At 44.3% G+C, this 18,400-nt stretch overlaps 1 protein-coding gene across 8 annotated transcripts in view; it reads right to left on the bottom strand.

Annotated features, from left to right (window-relative positions):
* Window positions 1–1,293: 1,293 nt before the first annotated feature.
* PBLD (phenazine biosynthesis like protein domain containing) overlaps window positions 1,294–18,400 on the bottom strand; it is a 45,568-nt gene continuing 28,461 nt past the window's right edge. For 4 of the 8 annotated variants that reach the window (XM_017851429.1, XM_017851430.1, XM_017851432.1 and 1 more), the window contains exons 3-10: window positions 15,029–15,128; window positions 14,425–14,523; window positions 10,669–10,778; window positions 10,550–10,579; window positions 7,477–7,565; window positions 7,068–7,246; window positions 3,988–4,050; window positions 1,294–2,928 (exon numbers count right to left, since the gene is read on the bottom strand). In XM_017851429.1, the coding sequence (XP_017706918.1) occupies window positions 2,816–2,928; window positions 3,988–4,050; window positions 7,068–7,246; window positions 7,477–7,565; window positions 10,550–10,579; window positions 10,669–10,778; window positions 14,425–14,523; window positions 15,029–15,128 (783 nt within the window). In that variant the 3' untranslated portion in view covers window positions 1,294–2,815. Of the gene's footprint in view, window positions 2,929–3,987; window positions 4,051–7,067; window positions 7,247–7,298; window positions 7,387–7,476; window positions 7,566–10,549; window positions 10,580–10,668; window positions 10,779–14,424; window positions 14,524–15,028; window positions 15,129–18,400 lie in introns of all 8 variants that reach the window. The other 4 variants (XM_017851435.1, XM_017851436.1, XM_017851434.1 and 1 more) reach the window with 4 other exon arrangements.

The raw sequence follows: 18,400 nt of genomic DNA, 5'->3' as shown, positions 1-18,400 counted from the left end.
GGATTACAGGCTTGAGCCACCGCGCCCGGCCTAGTGTTTATTTATTTATTTTTAGACAGTCTTGCTCTGTCGCCTAGGCTGGAGTGCAGGGTGCGATCTCAGCTCACTGAAACTTCTGCCTCCTGGGTTCAAGTGATTCTCCTGCCTCAGCCTCCTGAGTAGCTGGGATTACAGGTATCTGCCACCACATCCGGCTAATTTTGTATTTTTAGTAGAGACAGGGTTTCACCATGTTGGCCAGGCTGGTATCGAACTCCTGACCTCAAGTGATCCACCCACCTCGGCCTCCCAAAATGCTAGGATTACAGGCATGAGCCACCACGCCTGGCCTTAGTGTTTAAATATGTTTATTTTTATATACATGTAGGCATATTTATATAAAGATAAATAGATGTTTTGTTTATTAACTGAATAGGTGTGCTTGTCCTGCCCTGGTCCCTGCTTCCCTGGTGGCTACTTCCCACACACGTGTGCTGCAGCCCCTGAGCCCATTTTCAGCAGGCTGAGGAAACACAGTAAACATAATCAGTGTTCTTACATAAACAGCACCTGTACAGAAAACAGCATAATCAGTATTCTGACTATTTGGACTCAACTATCCATTGGACAATTTCAAACAAAAATCACACAAGCGAATATGTGGTTTGAAAATATAGGATGAAAAGTCAAGTCAGGTGCTACAAATAACAACTTTCATGCGAAAAGGAATCCAGAGTTATCTCAGAGATTTCTTTCCCAAAAATATCTATTAAGAATATAGCACCACCGGGCACAGTGGCTCACGCCTGTAATCCCAGCACTTTGGGAAGCCAAGGCAGGTGGATCACTTGAGGCTAGGAGTTTGAGACCACCATCCTGGTCAACATGGCAAAATCCCATCTCTACTAAAAATACAAAAATTAGCCAGGCATGGTGGTGGGTGCCTGTAATCCCAGCTATTTTGGAGGCTGTGTCATGAGAATCATTTGAACCTGGAAGGTGGAGGTTGCAGTGAGCCAAGATGGCACCAGCCTGGGCGACAGAGCAAGACTCTGTCTCAAAAAAAAAAAAAAAAAGAATTTAGCACACATTTGAAAGATCAGATTCAGATCTGATCAAATTCAGGCCCTCTCAACTATGCATTTATATAAACTTATTCATATAGTTCAGTCTCAGGTTGGGAAAATCCAAAATTGGGGGAAAACCCTCTGGTGATTCTCATCCTTGGTATCATGACCCATGGGAGTGTTGTGATCAGTTGTGAGGTCTGGTGGGGCGGGGGGCACTGGTTACTCATTAAGTTAAGACATTAAAGCTGGTGAACAATTGACTTTATTGCAAATCAGGAGAAACACAAGATTACTGCTATAATAAATTCACTCTTACATGCTTTAGCAAAAATCAGTAAAACCAGAAAACATGGTAGCAATTAAAGTGAAAAAATTGGGGTCATTAAAGAATGTCTAATTGATTAGCTTGCAGTTTTTGAGATGGCTGAGAACTACCATCAGTGAGATCACCTTAAACAAACACTCTTAATGACGTTAAAAAGTCCCCATCCCTAAGTCGATTATAGGTGTTCAAGATCGTAGATTTAACTGAATTTAAAGTTATGTTAAAGCCCATTTTATTGAAGAGAAGAATTCCTTTTACAATATCATTCTCAAGTCATATATCAAGAAAAAGATTGAAATTACATTACTTTTTTTTTTAAATAGAGACAGGGTCTCGCTGTGTTGCCCAGGCTGGTCTTGAACTCCTAGGCTCAAACAATCCTCCTGCCTCATCCTGCCAAAGTGCTGGGATTACAGGCATGAGCCGCCACACCCAGCTGAGATTACATTACTTTTAGTGTTTAATTTCACTACGACAGGAAGTAGCCTAATACATACTGTTTTGTTTTTATTTTCTGGATTCGTCCTGATTTTTAGTCTTTGTACATGAGTACAACAATAAAGGAAATCACTTGTTAGATACATTAAAATTACTTCCAATCTTGCCCCCCACACATGAACTGTTTTCAGTTTGCTATTTTTAATGGCCCATGCTTATCTACATAGACATAGCATAACATTGCTAACATTTTATGGCCTACTGTCCTCTTTCTTTCTTAGTATTATATTATAAAATATTTTTTCTTTATTTCCACATAGTTATTGATTCATTTTAATGGCTGCAAAATCAGGTACTCATTTAAGTTCAAATGGTTTAGCTTCACTCCTCAGAAATGTATTCCTCCTTCTCTTGATTGGTAGTCATAATCAAATGAAGAGACATTATTCTTTGTAGCTGGTTACTTACATTTCAAATACACTCATGAGTGGAGCCAAAACTCCATTAGTTCATTAGTCTGGAAGCACTATTAAATCTCCATTAAAATGTCTTCATTTTCAATTTTATTTTATTTATTTATTTATTTATTTTTGTGGGGACGGAGTCTCACTCTGTCGCCCAGGCTGGAGCGCAGTGGTGCGATCTTGGCTCACTGCAACCTCTGCCTCCCGGGTTCAAGTGATTCTCCTTGCCTCAGCCTCCCGAGTAGCTGGGATTACAGGCATACAGCACCATACCCAGCTCATTTTTGTATTTTTAGTAGAGACGGGGTTTCACCATGTTGGCCAGGCTGGTATCGAACCCCTGACCTAAGGTGATCCGCCCACCTTGGCCTCCCAAAGTGCTAGGATTACAGGCGTGAGCCACTGTGCCTAGCCCATTTTTCAATTTTAAACATGGGGATTAAGTAAACTACTATGCACATTTGCTAAAGGCAGTCCCTTACATTTGTTTTTGTGCAGAAAATACTTGGTGGTTAGAGACAGCAGCAGTCAGTGCACCTCTAGGCTGTCAGCGTGCCCTCTAAAACAACAGCTGCACCTCCTCTAATGTCAACCCTTCCATCTGGACGAAGTGAAATTCCCAGCTCTCCTCCTCGTTGGGAACACTGAAATGCTAAAGAAAACAAACAAGTCAAATTAAGAGTATTTTCACCCTTTTAAATTAACAAAGCATAGTGAAAGACTTATTACAAATCTTAGAGTCCTCCCAGATCAGTTTCAAGAATAAACTCCTTCATCTGTTTATGGTACTGCCCACTCCCATCCCCATTTTCCTGCAGACTGAGAGAGCCACAAACTCAATTTGATCTACAAAACACACAGCTCCACATACTCCCTTCCTGAGCCTTTTCCTGGGCCACCTCCTCTACTAATTCCTGTAATGGCCCAGACACACCCCACTCATCGCTTCTTCCCCAGCTCTCTCTAGGAGTAAGCAAAGATGTTTGAAACAATAGAGGCAGGCCTATAACTCTAAGGAGATGAAGAAGGGTGGTCTCAGTCCTCCTGAGAAGGCCCCCATCTTCTCAGCGCTGAATAGGACAGAGGGAGTTCATTCACTCATAACATATTCAAGCAACCACGTGTGCCAGGTAGACAAAACAGGCACAGCCTCAATCTTCTAGGAGCTCAGTACTTAGGAGAATAATTAGACTCTCCAAGGAAAATGAATAGCCACCCTGTTCTCTCCAAATCAGGGTCACAGACTCCTCCTTGGATGATCAGGGCAGTGCAGCCTCCATCAGCTGCCATCATTTTTCTTTGCCTCTAAGCAATACATTAATCACTAGGGGACTTGGTTCCAAAGTAATTTGTTTGATTCAATCCTGTGACGAGCAATAGCAGTAAGGAACCTTGGTGATCATCCAGTCTCAACCCATCACATTATAAATAACCTCTCTGGGCCAAAGTTATACAGCTAATTTTATTCAACAAACACTTATTGGGCAGTTACTGTGTCTGTGTCTGTACAGTCTCTGTATGTTGGGGGAGGCAGAGGTGAAGGATGTTTGGGGTGGAGGATCTTTAAGAGTGAAGGAATTTTAAAACCTTTCATTTTCACATGGGTGATACGTAACATTTTATTACATTTTCAAGGGGATAGTACATATGAGAAGGAACACTAGCTTTGAATTAGGCAAATAAAAAAGAAATTGGTAAAGAGCTGTCCTACCATGCATTTCTTTCTTCCCCAGCTGCTGGGACCAGTAGCTGCTGAGAACAGCATGTGCAGACCCTCAAAAGAAGTGAAAAGTTAGGAGATAATCCCAATGAAAACAGAGGCAATTTTGTGGTAAATTTCTAAGCAATTACAATCAATTATCCAGTTTAACTAAACCCTAGATCACCTAAATCATTATGTTGGCCAGGCCACCTCAGGGTGTAGAATTATGAATGGAGACAGAAAGGAAGACATAGAATTTATGGATAAACTCTGCCAAATTATGTATCAAATGGTCTTACAGTTTCTTTTCTTTCCTTTTGTCTTTTTCTTTTATTTAATTTTTATTTATTTTATTTATTTTTTGAGACAGAGTCATGCTCTGTTGTCCGGCCTGGAGTGCAGTGGCACAATCACGGCTTACTGCAGTGTGGACATCCCATTCTCAAGTCATCCTCCTACCTTAGCGCCCCACAAGTAGCTGGAACTACAGGTGCACGTCACTATGCCTGGCTAATTTTTGTATTTGTTGTAGAGATGAGGTTTCGCCATGTTGCCCAGCCTGGTCTCGAATTCCTGATCTCAAGAGATCCACCTGCCTCAGCTTCCCAAAGTGCTGGGATTATAGGTATAAGCCACTGTGACTGGTCGTTACAGTTTCTTAAGGCTGAATTAGACTGCAGGTTTTAATTCTTGTCTTGTCTACCAGCTAATTGTTAGCCCTTGGTAGGAGAATCAAGGCCTTTGCGTAATTTTTTTTTCTTTTTTTTTTTCTTTTTTTTTTTTTTTGAGATGGAGTGTTGCTCTGTCGCCCAGGCTGGAGTGCAGTGGCACAATCTTGGCTCACTGCAACCTCCGCCTCCCAGGCGGAAGTGACTCTCCTGCCTCAGCCTCCTGAGTAGCTGGGATTACAGGCATGAGCCGTCACGCCCAGCTGATTTTCGTATTTTTAGTGGAGACAGGGTTTTACCATGTTAGCCAGGCTGTTCTTGAACTCCTGACCTCAAGTGATTCACCCATTTCAGCCTCCCAAAGGGCTGGAATTACAGGCATGAGCCACCGTGCCCAGACTTGCATAAGTCTTTCTACATCTTTAATTTTTTGTAGAGATGGGGTCTCCCTATGTTGCTCAGGCTGCTCTGAAACTCCTGGCCTCATGCAGTCCTCCCACCTCAGTCTCCCAAAGTGATGGGATTAGAGGCATGAGCCACTGCACCTGGCCAAAAGGCTAAATTTTCCACCAAGCTAACATTCCTGAGCTTTTGGTGCCAAAAGAACTTCTTTTTTAGTGAGGTATTTTTTCATGTTTGTACTCTAGATTTAGATCAGAGATTAGATTTTAAAATGAAATAACAAAATATATAGCAATAACTGACAGAAAAATATTTTGCAGAGAAAAAGATGGGGAGGAAAAGCCTCTCATTTAGGAAAACCTACTAAGTGTTATGGGGCCGGGCGCGGTGGCTCACGCCTGTAATCCCAGCACTTTGGGAGTCCGAAGCGGGTGGATCACCTGAGGCTAGGAGTTCGAGACCAGCCTGGCCAACATGGCAAAACCCTCTTTCTACTTAAATACAAAAAATTAGCCTGGCATGGTGGCAGGTGCCTGTAATCCCAGCTACTTGGGAGGCTGAGGTAGGAGAATCTCTTGAACCCTGGAGGCGGAGGGTGCAGAGAGCTGAGATCATGCCATTGCACTCCAGCCTAGGCAACAGAGAGAGAGTCCATCTCAAAAAAAAATAAAAAGGTGTTATGGGATGTTCAAGTAAGGCAACCAACCATCTTGGTTCGCACAAGACTGTTCTGGTTTTAGCACTGAAAGTTCTGTATCCTGAGAAACCCCTCAGTCCCAAGCAAACCCAGATGGTTGGTCATCAAAATCCAAGTCCAAGGGCCTTTACACTCTAGAAAAGCATTATTACAGGGAAAAAAAAAAAAAAAACTTGCACTCTGTGCCAATTAAAATCTTTGTGAAGCAGCTGTGCATGTGCAAATCTGCTCAGAACTTTTCTTCCATGGGGAAGCTGGACTGTTTGGATATTGTTGGGCATTTTCCTGAGTCTTTAAAAGTGCTTGTTTGCTGAGTTTTGAATTTCACGTGTTTTGTTCCTCACAGAGTGACTGAACCATCCAGGCCCTGCCATCTTACCAGAATGGAGCCTTGAAGGCTCTGCCCAGCTTCCTGTGGCCCCTTCACCATCCCACCCACATCCTCCCACATCAAGCTTTCTTGTCCTTTGCAGTGCAGCCCACTGTTCCCAAAAAGGGTGAGAGTAGGAGTCATGACATTTCTGCCCATCTTTGACTCATCCCTCTGCTCCCAGGTGGCGGACAATCTAGAAGTGTTGGCTCAAGGAGCTAGTTTTGTTGTTAATATTAAAATAGATAGTTGGCTAGGCGCAGTGGCTCATGCCTGTAATCCCAGCACTTTGGAAGGCCAAGGAGGGACCATTTGAGCTCAGGAGTTCAGGACAATCCTGGCCAACATGTTGAAACCCTATCTCTACTAAAAATACAAAAAATAGCCAGGTGTGGTGGTGGACGCCTGTAGTCCCAGCTACTTGGGAGGCTGAGGCAGGAGAATCACTTGAACCTGGGAGGCCGAGGTTGCAGTGAACTGAGATCGTGCCACTCCATTCCAGCCTGGGTGATGCAGTGAGACCCTATCTCAAAAAAACAGAATACAATATAATAGCTAGTAGTTATTGGGCACTTACTACGTGCCAGGCACCGTGTTAAGCCCTTAACAGGCACTGTGTTGTTATACCCCTATCAGGTATTACATACAATTTATAGAGGAGGGAACTGAGAACTTTAAAAGTCAAGTCACTTGCCCAAGGTCAAGAGCTAGGAAGCTCGGAGTGTAAACCCAGGCTGCCTGACACTCAGGTTTAACCCTGCTATCTGCCTGCTCTACTTCATGTTTTTCATGTGAGACTTCAGTGAAGGGATGGCAGGAATGGGGAAAGACAGAGGAATAAGGCAACTCAAAACCCAAGCCACCTGAAAGGTCACATGAAGTGCATTTAATAATTATGTGTGATCCTCCTCTTCCATTGTTTAACCCTCACCTGGGCTCAAGTAAAAAGTACCTGTCACTGGGTCTTCAGCCACACCAACCCATGGTGCAAAATATCTGGAGTAAAAGTCAAACGACTGGCTCTGCCCACCAGGCTCTCCTTTAAGGGTAAGAATAAGCCCTTTCACCTTCCCTGTGTTTTCAACTTGCAGCAGATTCTCCGTGTTCACTTTCAGGTTCTCCAGAAATGACCTGGTTCATAAACCAGACGGATTAGGACAAACCCATTTCACAGCCCACTCACCACACAGATTCTGTAAACAGGCCAGGGTGCAGCTAGCTCAAACAGCTCAGCAGGAAGACGGGGAAGAACAAGTGGGAATGTCTTCCTACTGGGGAAAGAAATGCTCTGGCTGCAAGGCAGAGCTATAAATCTGGGCACTCAGCCCTCCCCAAAGTGCTGATACGACCAAAAATCTTACCTGTTGTAAGTGTCACTGAGGCGGAGGAGGAGCTTTCGGGTATCTGGAGAATAACAGATGTCCTGGACCAGTGTGTTGCCTATGGCAGTCTGTGGAGACAGACCAAAAACTCCTCAGGGGCATGCCCTGGGCCAAGTCCTTGATCCCCTGAAATAGGAAATGACCTCTCATTGAACATTCTCTGTGAGCCAAGCACACCCATCGTCTCCAGTCCCCAAGAGTGTCAGTGCAGTTTCAGAGCTTAAGGTGTTCCCCAAGGATGGCCAGTCTCCTGGCTACCAAACAGGCCTCTGTGAGCCTGAAAACAGGCCTTGCGGCCGGGTGCAGTGGCTCACACCTATAATCCCAGCACTTTGGGAGGCTGAGGTCCAGCACTTTCCTGAGGTCAGGAGCTCGAGACCAGGCTGGCCAGCATGGCAAAACCCCATCTCTACTAAAATACAAAAATTAGTCGGGCATGGTGGTGCACTCCTGTAATCCCAGCTACTCGGGAGGCTGAGGCAAGAGAATCACTCGAACCTGGTGAACCAAGAATCACTTGTGAGCCAAGAATCACTTGGCTGAGATCGCACCACTGCACTCCAGCCTGAGAGACAGAGTGAGACTCCATCTCAAAAAAAAAAAAAGGCATTGCTCACAAGTGCCTACTATGTGCCTCAATGCACAACTCCTTCAAGTAGGTATTCTGCCCACAGAGAAGGGGAAAGAGACTTAGAAAAGCCAAAGATCACACACACACACACACACACACACACATCTTGGCCCAGGTCTGAGAAGGTCAGAGAAAAAGCTCTATATCCCTACTGTCCACCATCTTTAGAGATGGCCTCATGTCCACCTCTTAGAGCTATAAGGATTAAATAAAATAATGTATGTGGAGTATCTGCAGCAGCAATTAGAACATTCCACGTGGCAAGGACTCAGGGCTAGCAGTTTGATTGGAAGTAGGGACTATAGGGCTCGTCTTACGCTGCTCTGTTTGGCAAGCATACCACTTTCACTAGAGTGTATGTGACAGATCAATAACATAACCTGTTCTCAAGATACCCTGGTTCACTCCACCTGACTGCACATAATCTTGCTGAAATCCAGGAACATCATTTGTTTGTATGTTTGTTTGAGGGTGGCTTGGGGCATTGAGGGGGATTATGAGGAGACAACCCCTTCCCACACCACCAAGCCATCCTTTGGCACCAGCCCCAGCTGCCAAGCCCAGCAGATGGTAATTACATGGTAGTTGTATGGTAGTCACTGGGTGGCTTTAGATTCTGTAATCCTTGTTAGAGGCCAAGACACTCCAGTTCCCACATCCAGAATTCCTTCTGCCTTGGGTGGTACTTGGGCTTTCTGCCTCTGTGACTATGGGCTGACCAACATCACTTCCTCAAGAAATGGGAACTCCTACAGCCAGATCCCACCTGTTCTCCAGAGCCTTAGTCTCTCGAACCCTGCCCTTATCTGCATGGGTTCGTACGTTGATTTGAAAGTTTAAGGGTGGGCATGGTGGCTCACGCCTATAATCCCAGCACTGTGGGAGGCCGAGGCAGGCGGATCACCTGAGCTCAGGAGTTCAAGACCAGCCTGACCAACACAGAGACACCCCATCTCTACTAAAAATACAAAATTAGCCAGGCATGGTGGTGCATGCCTGTAATCCCAGCTACTCAGGGGGCTGAGGCACAAGAATTGCTAGAACCCAGGAGGTGGAGGTTGTGGTGAGCCGAGATCACACCATTGCACTCCAACCTGGGCAACAAGAGCGAACTCCGTCTCAAAAAAAAAAAAAAAAAAAAAAGTTTAATTCTCGGCTGGGAATCTTACTGCCAGTTTCTAGGGAAGAACACAAAATGGCAATACTTACAACCCTTTGTTATCCCATTTAATAAATGCTGACTCTGATGATAAGTTAAGTTCTTTCTACCATGAACAAGGTCTACCATTATAAGGTTTTTCCACTTTCTTACCAGTATGTTTAAAGCAGTTTATTTTTAAATTTGTCTTTAATCCCCTCCAAAACCCAAGCCATGGGTGGGGCTGAGTATAAAATCAGGATCCATCATGCTTATTTGTTTATATTCTTTCAAAACATAGATAAAGCCAAATACTACAGATTACAAATGCTGTAGTTAAAAATTCACTGAGAAATAGTAGTACTCACAATAGGCTAAGCTACAGAATCATTTTTCTCATGACAGCCCTTGCCCTGGTCCTGACCTGGGTCCTCTCTTCTCTACACACCAAGACCCTGGTCATCCAGGGCTGCTCTAGCCCTGCAGAACCTTCATGGGACAACTGCAGTGCCTACCTCATTGAGAAACATTGAGAATTAAATGGACAATGCAAGTGAAATGCTCAGTATGTGGCACTGCACAGAGAGAGACTCTCAAAATGTTTCATCATTATTAATATCATCAAGCCCCAGGCCCACACAGACCCCATGAGGAGCCCACGTTCCGTATCTTGTCTTATCTGTAAGGTACTCATGCTTTCTTGGTTTCCTCTATCAAAGCACAGCTCTCCCCCACCTCAGTCCCATACTTTACTACAGAAACTGGGGCCACTGACAGCTGCCAGGAAGGTTCCATTTTTTCCCTCCACCTTGTGTGTATGGATTTTATCGAATGACCTCTTCCTGCCAGGAATTCCCAACTTTCATACCTGAACTAGCATGGCCATGCTCGGGACCCATTCCTCTCCTTCTAGCTAGAAAAGTACAGAAATTCAACATCCCTTAATTTCCCTAAAGGCTGGTCTTCTCCCAGAAACTTACATTTCCTTAAGACATCCTATTCTCCCTCTTCTTCACCACCTCTATTGGTTCTTTTGTGCCTTTCAGCCTGTCACCTAACAGTGTCTCTTCCCTCCATCCTACCATGGGGCCAGCACTGACAATCAGGAGCCAAGGAAAACTGGTCAACCTTCTCACCAAATAGACTGAACATTAAAATTCAAACCTGAAACACTGTAACATTTATATTGGTAGAATGCCTATCTTTAGGGATCAAATGGTACCAAATCTTTGTGTGCAAACAATAACAAATAACTAGGCTCAGGTTTGATTCTTTTTACCAACCTTTATCAAGTCCTCTACTTCATGGAAGTCCTAGATGGGGGGGAAAAAAACAAAATTATTATAAAACAGGAGAGCTGTCAGTTGTACACGGCTTAGGGCAATAATTACAAAGAGCTGACCTGGGGGTAGACTGGATAAAGAGGCAAGTCCAGGACGATGCCATCGTCTGCTTGTCTGGCCCTTAGTTCTCCACTCAGAGTAACAAACGTGAGTGTGCTATTCATGTTTTCTGGCCAAAATAGGAATCAAGAAATAGGAAATAAACTTTGTCATATATTTGTATGTCCATTTCAAACACCTTTGCATTGTCTTAGATTTTCTGGCAATGCCATCCTTTTCTATGACGGAGCGAGGTTTGGGTTGCTGGGGTCTAGAATGGAGAAAACTCTCACTAGATTCTAGCTTGAGAACCAAGAACAAAACTGATTGGATGTTGCGTCATACTTCAAGTCTTCAGATCCCAGCTGTTTATTGCTTACTGTGCCCTTACTAACTTAGCCTCCTTTTCTTTTTCTTGAGACAGGGTCTCACTGTGTTGCCCAGGTTGGAGTGCAGTGGCGCGATCTCAGCTCACTGTACCCTCTGCCTCCCACGTTCAAGTGATTCTCCCACCTCAGCCTCCCAAGAAGCTGGAATTACAGATGTGCACCATCACACCCAGCTAATTTCTGTATTTTTAGTAGAGACGAGGTTTTATCATGTTGGTCAGGCTGGTCTCAAACTCCTGACCGCAAGTGATCCACCTGCCTCAGCCTCCCAAAGTGCTGGGATTACAGGCGTGAGCCACCACACCTGGCCAGCCTCCTTAAATCTTGGTTTCCTCCTCTATAAAATGAGATTAATACATTAAACCTACCTTTTATAATGTTTTCTCTTTCTTTGAGGAACTGTCTCACTCTGTTGCCCAGGCTGGGGACTGGCTCACTGCAGCCTTAACCCCCTGAGCTCAAGCAATCCTCACACCTCAGCCTCCTGAGTAGCTGGGACTACAGGCATGAGCCATAATGCCTTGATAATTTTTAAATATTTTGTAAAGGCAGGGTCTCACTATGTTGCCCAAGCTGGTCTCTAAGTTCTAGACTGTAGCGATCCTCCCACCTTGGCTCCCAAAGTGTTGGGATTACAGGCGTGAACCACTGCACCTAGCCTAAAATGTTTCTAATACAGATTTTAAAATATCCTGCAGCAACAACCATAGAGTCATAACCTCTTCTAGTCTAAGATATGCCAAGGGAATAACAAAACATTTAAGTTGTAAATATCAGTTTTATATGAAATAAATGTGGTTTATCCTAAATAAACCAAACTTTGTACACAGCAATGTGATTTAAAGAATGCACCACAAATGCTGGCATCCCATGTTACTGATACACCTTGGGCTACTTATCACTGTGTATAACATTTTTAGTGAAAACAAAGAATGGTGACCTAATTCTTTTCTCTCCCTTAATATTTCTGTAAAATTGAAATCACATGTCAAAGGTGAAGAACTTTGACTTATTAACTTTCACTGAGCATAAAATTGACATTTGGAAACACAAAGCTTAATTTTTCTCATTACAATCGATGTAAGACATTACTATTTACAAAGCATTTTTTCATATCTTATCTAACCTTAAGACTGCCCCTATGGGGGGTTCCAGGGTGTTATTATTCCAAACCTCAGCATCAAACCAACCCATGTGGAGTCCAGTTTTCAAAAGACACTCAATCTTGCTTTGGGAGGTCGAGGCAGGTGGTTCACCTGAAGTCAGGAGTTTGAGACCAGCCTGGCCAACATAGTAAAACCCCATCTCTACTAAAATACAAAATTAGCCAGGCGTGGTGGCAGGCGCCTGTAATCCCAGCTACTTGGGAGGCTGAGGCAGGAGAATCACTTAAACACAGGAGGCAAAGGTTGCAGTGAGCCGAGATCTTGCCATTGCACTCCAGCCTTGGTGACAAGAGCAAAACTCCATCTCAAAAAAGACAAAAACAAAAAAACAAAAGACACTCAATTTAATTTCAGTAAATCCTATTTTTCAAGACTCAATTCCTAAACATTTCAGAATGTCTGCTTGCCTTTGCACGTGTCCCCTATCCACAGATACCAAAATCATCTTTTTGAAATGTATATTGAATTATATTATATGGCCTCTCAACTTTATCCCCGCCAATCATATAGACAGGTCCCAGGGGCTTTGTACTTGCTAGCCTCTGCCTGGGATGCTCCTCCTCTCACTATAGCTCGTCCCACAGATGCTTCATCTTATCCTTTAGCCCAAAGTTCTCCTTCTCTAGTGGGTGCTGATCCAGATTCTATGTCCGACCCATGGCCTCAGGACTGGGACTCCATGAGGCAAGGAAGTACCATAGGGTACAAAATGTAAGGAGGCACCTGCTCTCAGCTGCAACCTGGGGCCTTGCTGGCTCTGCCTACACCCGGCCCTGACCCTGCTTGCCCAGAGTGCTGGTGGCCTACAGCTCTCAACTGAGTCACTCTCTTGGAGTTACCCTTGGCTGAGTAGAGCTACCTTGTCCAAAGTCATACATCTTTTCCAGGTTTTGGGGACTGGTCCATGGAGGGTAAAAAGGCCTGAATCTCTGCCTCTACTTGGAACTATACTACTTGAAAAGATGTCCAGCTTTTAGAGCTCCCCATGGATTTCTTTGTTGCTACTACTCTGCAGTTCAATTTCTCCCTCTCTTCAATCCTGCTTTCTTTTTTTCCTTTCCTTGAGGCAGAGTCTCGCTCTGTCACCCAGGCTGGAGTGCAATGGCACAATCTCAGCTCACTGCAACCGCCACCTTCCAGATTCAAGTGATTCTCCTGCCTCAGCCTCCTGAGTAGCTGGGACTACAGGCATGCACCACCAGGCTTGGCTAATTTTTGTATTTTTAGTAGAGACGGGGTTTTGCCCAACCCCCACAGTGACCTTCTGTCGTATCATCCTGTTTCTTTCCTTGTTTCCATTTCCGTTTGCTGTCTATGCTTGTTTCTGGCTGCTTCCATCTCCTGTTTTAGGGCATTTCCCAGGAATCTCTCCTCTGTCCCATCCCCACAAGGCCCTGATCTTTGTCCATTAAACTAAATGCAGCTAAGACAGAAACTGGCAGGATTAAGGTGCTGCAACTCCTCTTAAGGTGAATGTACATATACAGTGGGAGCCCAGGAATCTTTAAAATTCAGAGCAAAGAAGCTCTTATTGGCTGGGCGTGGTGGCTCATGCCTGTAATCCCAGCACTTTGGGAGGCCAAGGTGGGTGGATCAATTGAGCTCAGGAATTTGAGACCAGCCTGGGCAACACAGCAAAACCCTGTCTCTACCAAAAATACAAAAATTAGCCAGGTGTGGTGGTGTGCACCTGTGGTCCCAGCTACTTTGGAGGTTGAAGTGGGAGGATGGCTTGAGCTCAGGAGTCAGAGGTTGCAGTGAACTGATATCCCAACTCTGCACTCCAGCCTGGGCAACCGAGCCAGGCTACATCTCAAAAAAAAAAAAAAAAAAAAAAAAAAAGTTTATTGAAGAATCTCTTACTGTGAAATGAATTTCAATGTGGGAGAGGAAATAATTGGAGCAAAATGTTCCTGTTGGTCCCCAATCTCATATCGTATGAGATGACAATTCTGTCCATGCAAGCTTCACAAAGACCAGAGATCTCCGGTTTAAAAAATAGCATTCTGACTGCAGCTTTCCAGTGATGCTGGGCACATACTCAGAAAGGCAAAAGTGCTACTGAAGGTCGCTGGTTTTGTTTCTGCATTATGAATAGCATGAAGTAAACTCTACAAAGTCTTTATACCAGTCACTTTGGACCATCAGAATAAGTGTGGGAGAACTTAAAAAAAAAATGCCATTTGCTAAATGTTAGATTCATTAAAGAAAATCACATTACTTATTTTGTGAAACAGCACAGCTGCAGAAGCCAGGGTGGCGTGGCCACAGAGTGGGACCTCACTTGCCGGTGTAAACCATCTTAGTCCAAAGCAGGAACCTGAGGGTAGGAAAAGCCAAAGAGAGATGAGATCATTCCCATGCAAGCAGGTCACAGATTTCTCATTTTCTTCTTTCCTAAATATTTCTCTAGAATGATGAACAACCAAAACATGTTGTAAAAGGAGGAATGATGGCTAGGCAAGCATCCTAGGGCTCCCCAGTGCTAGATCTGGAATGGAAACACTCAGGTTCACCAACACCCTTTCCCCCAGATGAACTGAAAACGAAATCAGAATCTCCCGCTCTATCTACTGTCTGCATGCAAATAATAAGGGGCATTTTCCTTAAAGATCATTCCCCACCTAAAATAATTTCTGGTGTCATTCAAGAATGATTGTAAAGTGGTGGCTCATGCCTTTAATCCCAGCACTTGGGGAGGCTGAGGCACAATTGCTTGAATCCAGGAAGTGGAGGTTGCAGTGAGCCAAGTTCATGCCACTGCCCTCCAGCCTGGGCGACAGAGCAGTTCTTTAAAAAAAAAAAAAAAAAAAAAGCATATTTACTTTGTGCAAAGTTGTCTGTCGGGTGCAGTTTTCGGATAAAAGCAGTTTCAGAGAGGTTCATCTCCCTTGCAATTTTCTGATGCATGTCTTCATCCAATTCCTTAATTAGAAACATAAGATCATTGAAGTTTCAGAAACACAGATCAGACTTCCTTTGGACAACAACTACCATTAATTTAAAAAGCAGTTTATTAAGAATAAAAGTTATATGCTTAAAAGGAAACAATTACCAAGGAATTCAAGACACTTTTACAAAGATTGGTTCTCAGAAACCCAGGTTTGCAGTACCCTGTTAAGAAGAGTTATAAATGTACAAGCTGGAATAGATTGTGAAAAACTGGCTGGCCTGGCCTGTCTTTTGTCACATTAAGATCTAGTCTAGCTGACAGAGTGTGCTCTCTTCTAAAAACAATGGCCATGCAAGGAAGTACCCCAATCTCCCTTGCTTTGTTGGTGAAAAAGAGGTTCAGCACTCACTCTGGGCAGGCTGGACTGCTCCTCCCCTGTCTTTGCATAGTTTACTCCCTTTCGTGGGAAGGGCTTCAGGCCAGGGGTCACCTCCTCCAGTAAGCCTTCCCAGACCACTGTGTCTAAAGGTGTTGTCTCCTCACCAGTGCTTAGATGTCCTGAAATTGCCTAGTATGCCCTTTACTGTCTGGCCTCCCCACCTCTGATTCTAAGTTCTGTTGGAGTACGGACTGTGCTGTCTTGCTTTGTCTGGACCTGGAACAATGCCTGGTATTCATCCCAGCACAGTAGGAGGTCAACAAACACTTGTTGAAAAAATAAGTACATTATTTCACTTAATCTCATTTTTAAAACCCTCAACGTAAATATTTTTGTACCCTTACAAATGAAGAAATTAAACAGAGAGATCATATAATATCCTAAGGCCACAATATACCTAATAAACACAACAGTGATTAAGAATGAGAGCTTCGTTAGGCATGGTGGCTCACGCCTGTAATCCCAGCACTTTGGGAGGCTGAGGGGGGAGGATAGCTTGAGTACAGGAGTTCAAGACCAGCCTGGGTAACATAGTAAGACCCTGTCTCTGTAAAAAAGATTTAAAAAAAACAAACAGAGTGAGGGCTTTAGCTGGGCACGGTGGCTTATGCCTGTAATCCCAGCACTTTGGGAGGCCAAGGCAGGAAGATTGCTTGAGACTAGGAGTTCAAGACCACTCCCCAGTCTCTATAAAAAATAAAAATAAAAAATTTAGCCGCCATGGTGGTGCTTGCCTATGGTCTAGGCTACGTGGGAGGCTAAGGTGGGAGGATCACTTGAGCCCAGAAGTCAAGGCTGCAGTGAGCCATGATTGTGCCACTGCACTCCAGCCTGGGTGACAGAGCAAGATCCTGTCTCAAAAACAAAAAAGAAAAGAAAAAGAAAAAGAATGAGGGCTTTGCAAATGTGGACAATAGCAAAACTGGCCAGGCACATGCCTATAATCCCAGCACTCTGGGAGGCTCATGCCTATAATGCCAGCACTTTGGGAGGCCAAGAAGAGTGGATCACTTGAGCCCAGGAGTTGAAGACCAGCCTGCGCAACATCATGAGAACCTGACTCTAAAAAAAGTTTTTTTACATAGTAACAACTAGTGAATCTAGGGGAAGGGAATATGCATGTTCACTGTACCATTCTTGAAACTTTTCTGTAGGTTTTTAATTTTTCAAAATAAAATGTTTAAAAAAATTATGTGGGTTTGAAAACAGAATTGAATTTCTATCCTGGGTGAGCCCCTAGTAGCAGTGTAAAAGTGGGCAAGTCATTTAATCTTATGGCCTCAGTTTCCACACCTTTAAGATGGGAATAATAGCACTTAAGTCAAGGTTTATTGTGAAGATATATACATGCATACAAACCCACACACACACACATTCTTCAACTCAAGAAAAAAGTGGACCCGGCTGGCCTGTAATCCCAGCTCCTTAGGAGGCCAAGGCAGGTGGATCACGAGGTCATGAGTTCGAGACTAGCCTGGCCAATATGGAGAAACCCCATCTCTACTAAAAATACAAAAAAATTTCCGAGAGTGGTAGCACGTGCCTGTAATCCCAGCTACTCGGGAGACTGAGGCAGGAGAGTTGCTTGAACCCGGAGGCGGAGGTTGCAGTGAGCTGAGATCGCACCACTGCACTCCAGCCTGGGTGACAGAGCGAGATTCCGCAGAGTCTCACTCTGTTGCCCCAGCTAGAGTACAGTGGCACTGTCTCAGCTCACTGCAACCTATGCTTCCTGGGTTCAAGTGATTCTCCCACCTTAGCCTCCTGAGTAGCTGGGACTACAGGTGCAGACCACCATGCCCGGCTAATTTTTTGTATTTTAGTAGAGATGGGGTTTCGCCATGTTGCCCAGGCTGGTCTTGAACTCCTGAGCTCAGGCAATGCGCCCATATAGGCCTCCTAAAGTGCTAGGATTACAGGCGTGAGCCTCTACACCCCAGCTCACCCAGAGAGAGACTGAAAGAAACAGAGAGAGAGAGAGAGAGAGAGAGAGAGAGAGAGAGAGAGAAATAACTCATCCCAGCGCCCAACACATAGTAGGTACTTGATACATGTTAGCTTTTTATTTGAGTGGCTCAAAGTCATGTTTTAACCAGCCATACTACACGGCCTGCCCACACAAAGACAAACTATTATTAACCCTTTAACATGCTACAGACAGGGAAAACCAATGCCTAGCAGAGAAAATGGACCCCTGAAAGGTTTCTAAGACAGAACAGCAATCAACCAATTAATGAGTGCTGTGTGAGCCAGAAGCACGGCACCACAACTAAGTGGATTTGTTAGAAATGCAGAGCCAAGGCCCCCTGTCTTGGGCCTCTGACCTTCTGAATCAGAATCTCCATTTTTACAAGCTCCCCAGGTGATCGTGTACACACTAAAGTTTGAGAAACCCTCGTGAATAAGCCATGGATCTAGCATCTAGGTGGGGAGTCAAGACAGCCACAGACAGCAACTGTGAACAATACTAGAGAATATGTAATTGAGACACGTAGATTTTGACAATAAATACTCTAAAACTTTAAAGATAAGGTCTTGTGGTGAACCTAGAAAAGAGGGGAGATTTTGGTGATTTGGACAGAAAAGTGTGTGCAAAAAGCTTTGTATTAGGATAGCTTCTTAGGCAAGTTTCTTGATCTCATTTCTGTTCTCTCTTTTTTTTTTTGAGACGGAATCTCGTTCTGTCACCCAGGCTGGAGCGCAGTGGTGCGATCCAGCTCACTGCAAGCTCCGCCTCCCGGGTTCAAGTGATTCTCTTGCCTCAGCATCCTGAGTAGCTGGGATTACAAGTGCGTGCCACCACTCCCAGCTGATTTTTGTATTTATATTAGAGATGGGGTTTCACCATGTTGGCCAGGCTGGTCT

This window comes from Rhinopithecus bieti, unplaced genomic scaffold (assembly GCF_001698545.2).
Source record: "Rhinopithecus bieti isolate Rb0 unplaced genomic scaffold, ASM169854v2 scaffold_33940, whole genome shotgun sequence".
NCBI lineage: Eukaryota > Metazoa > Chordata > Mammalia > Primates > Cercopithecidae > Rhinopithecus > Rhinopithecus bieti.
This window is presented reverse-complemented; position numbering and strand designations above follow the sequence as displayed.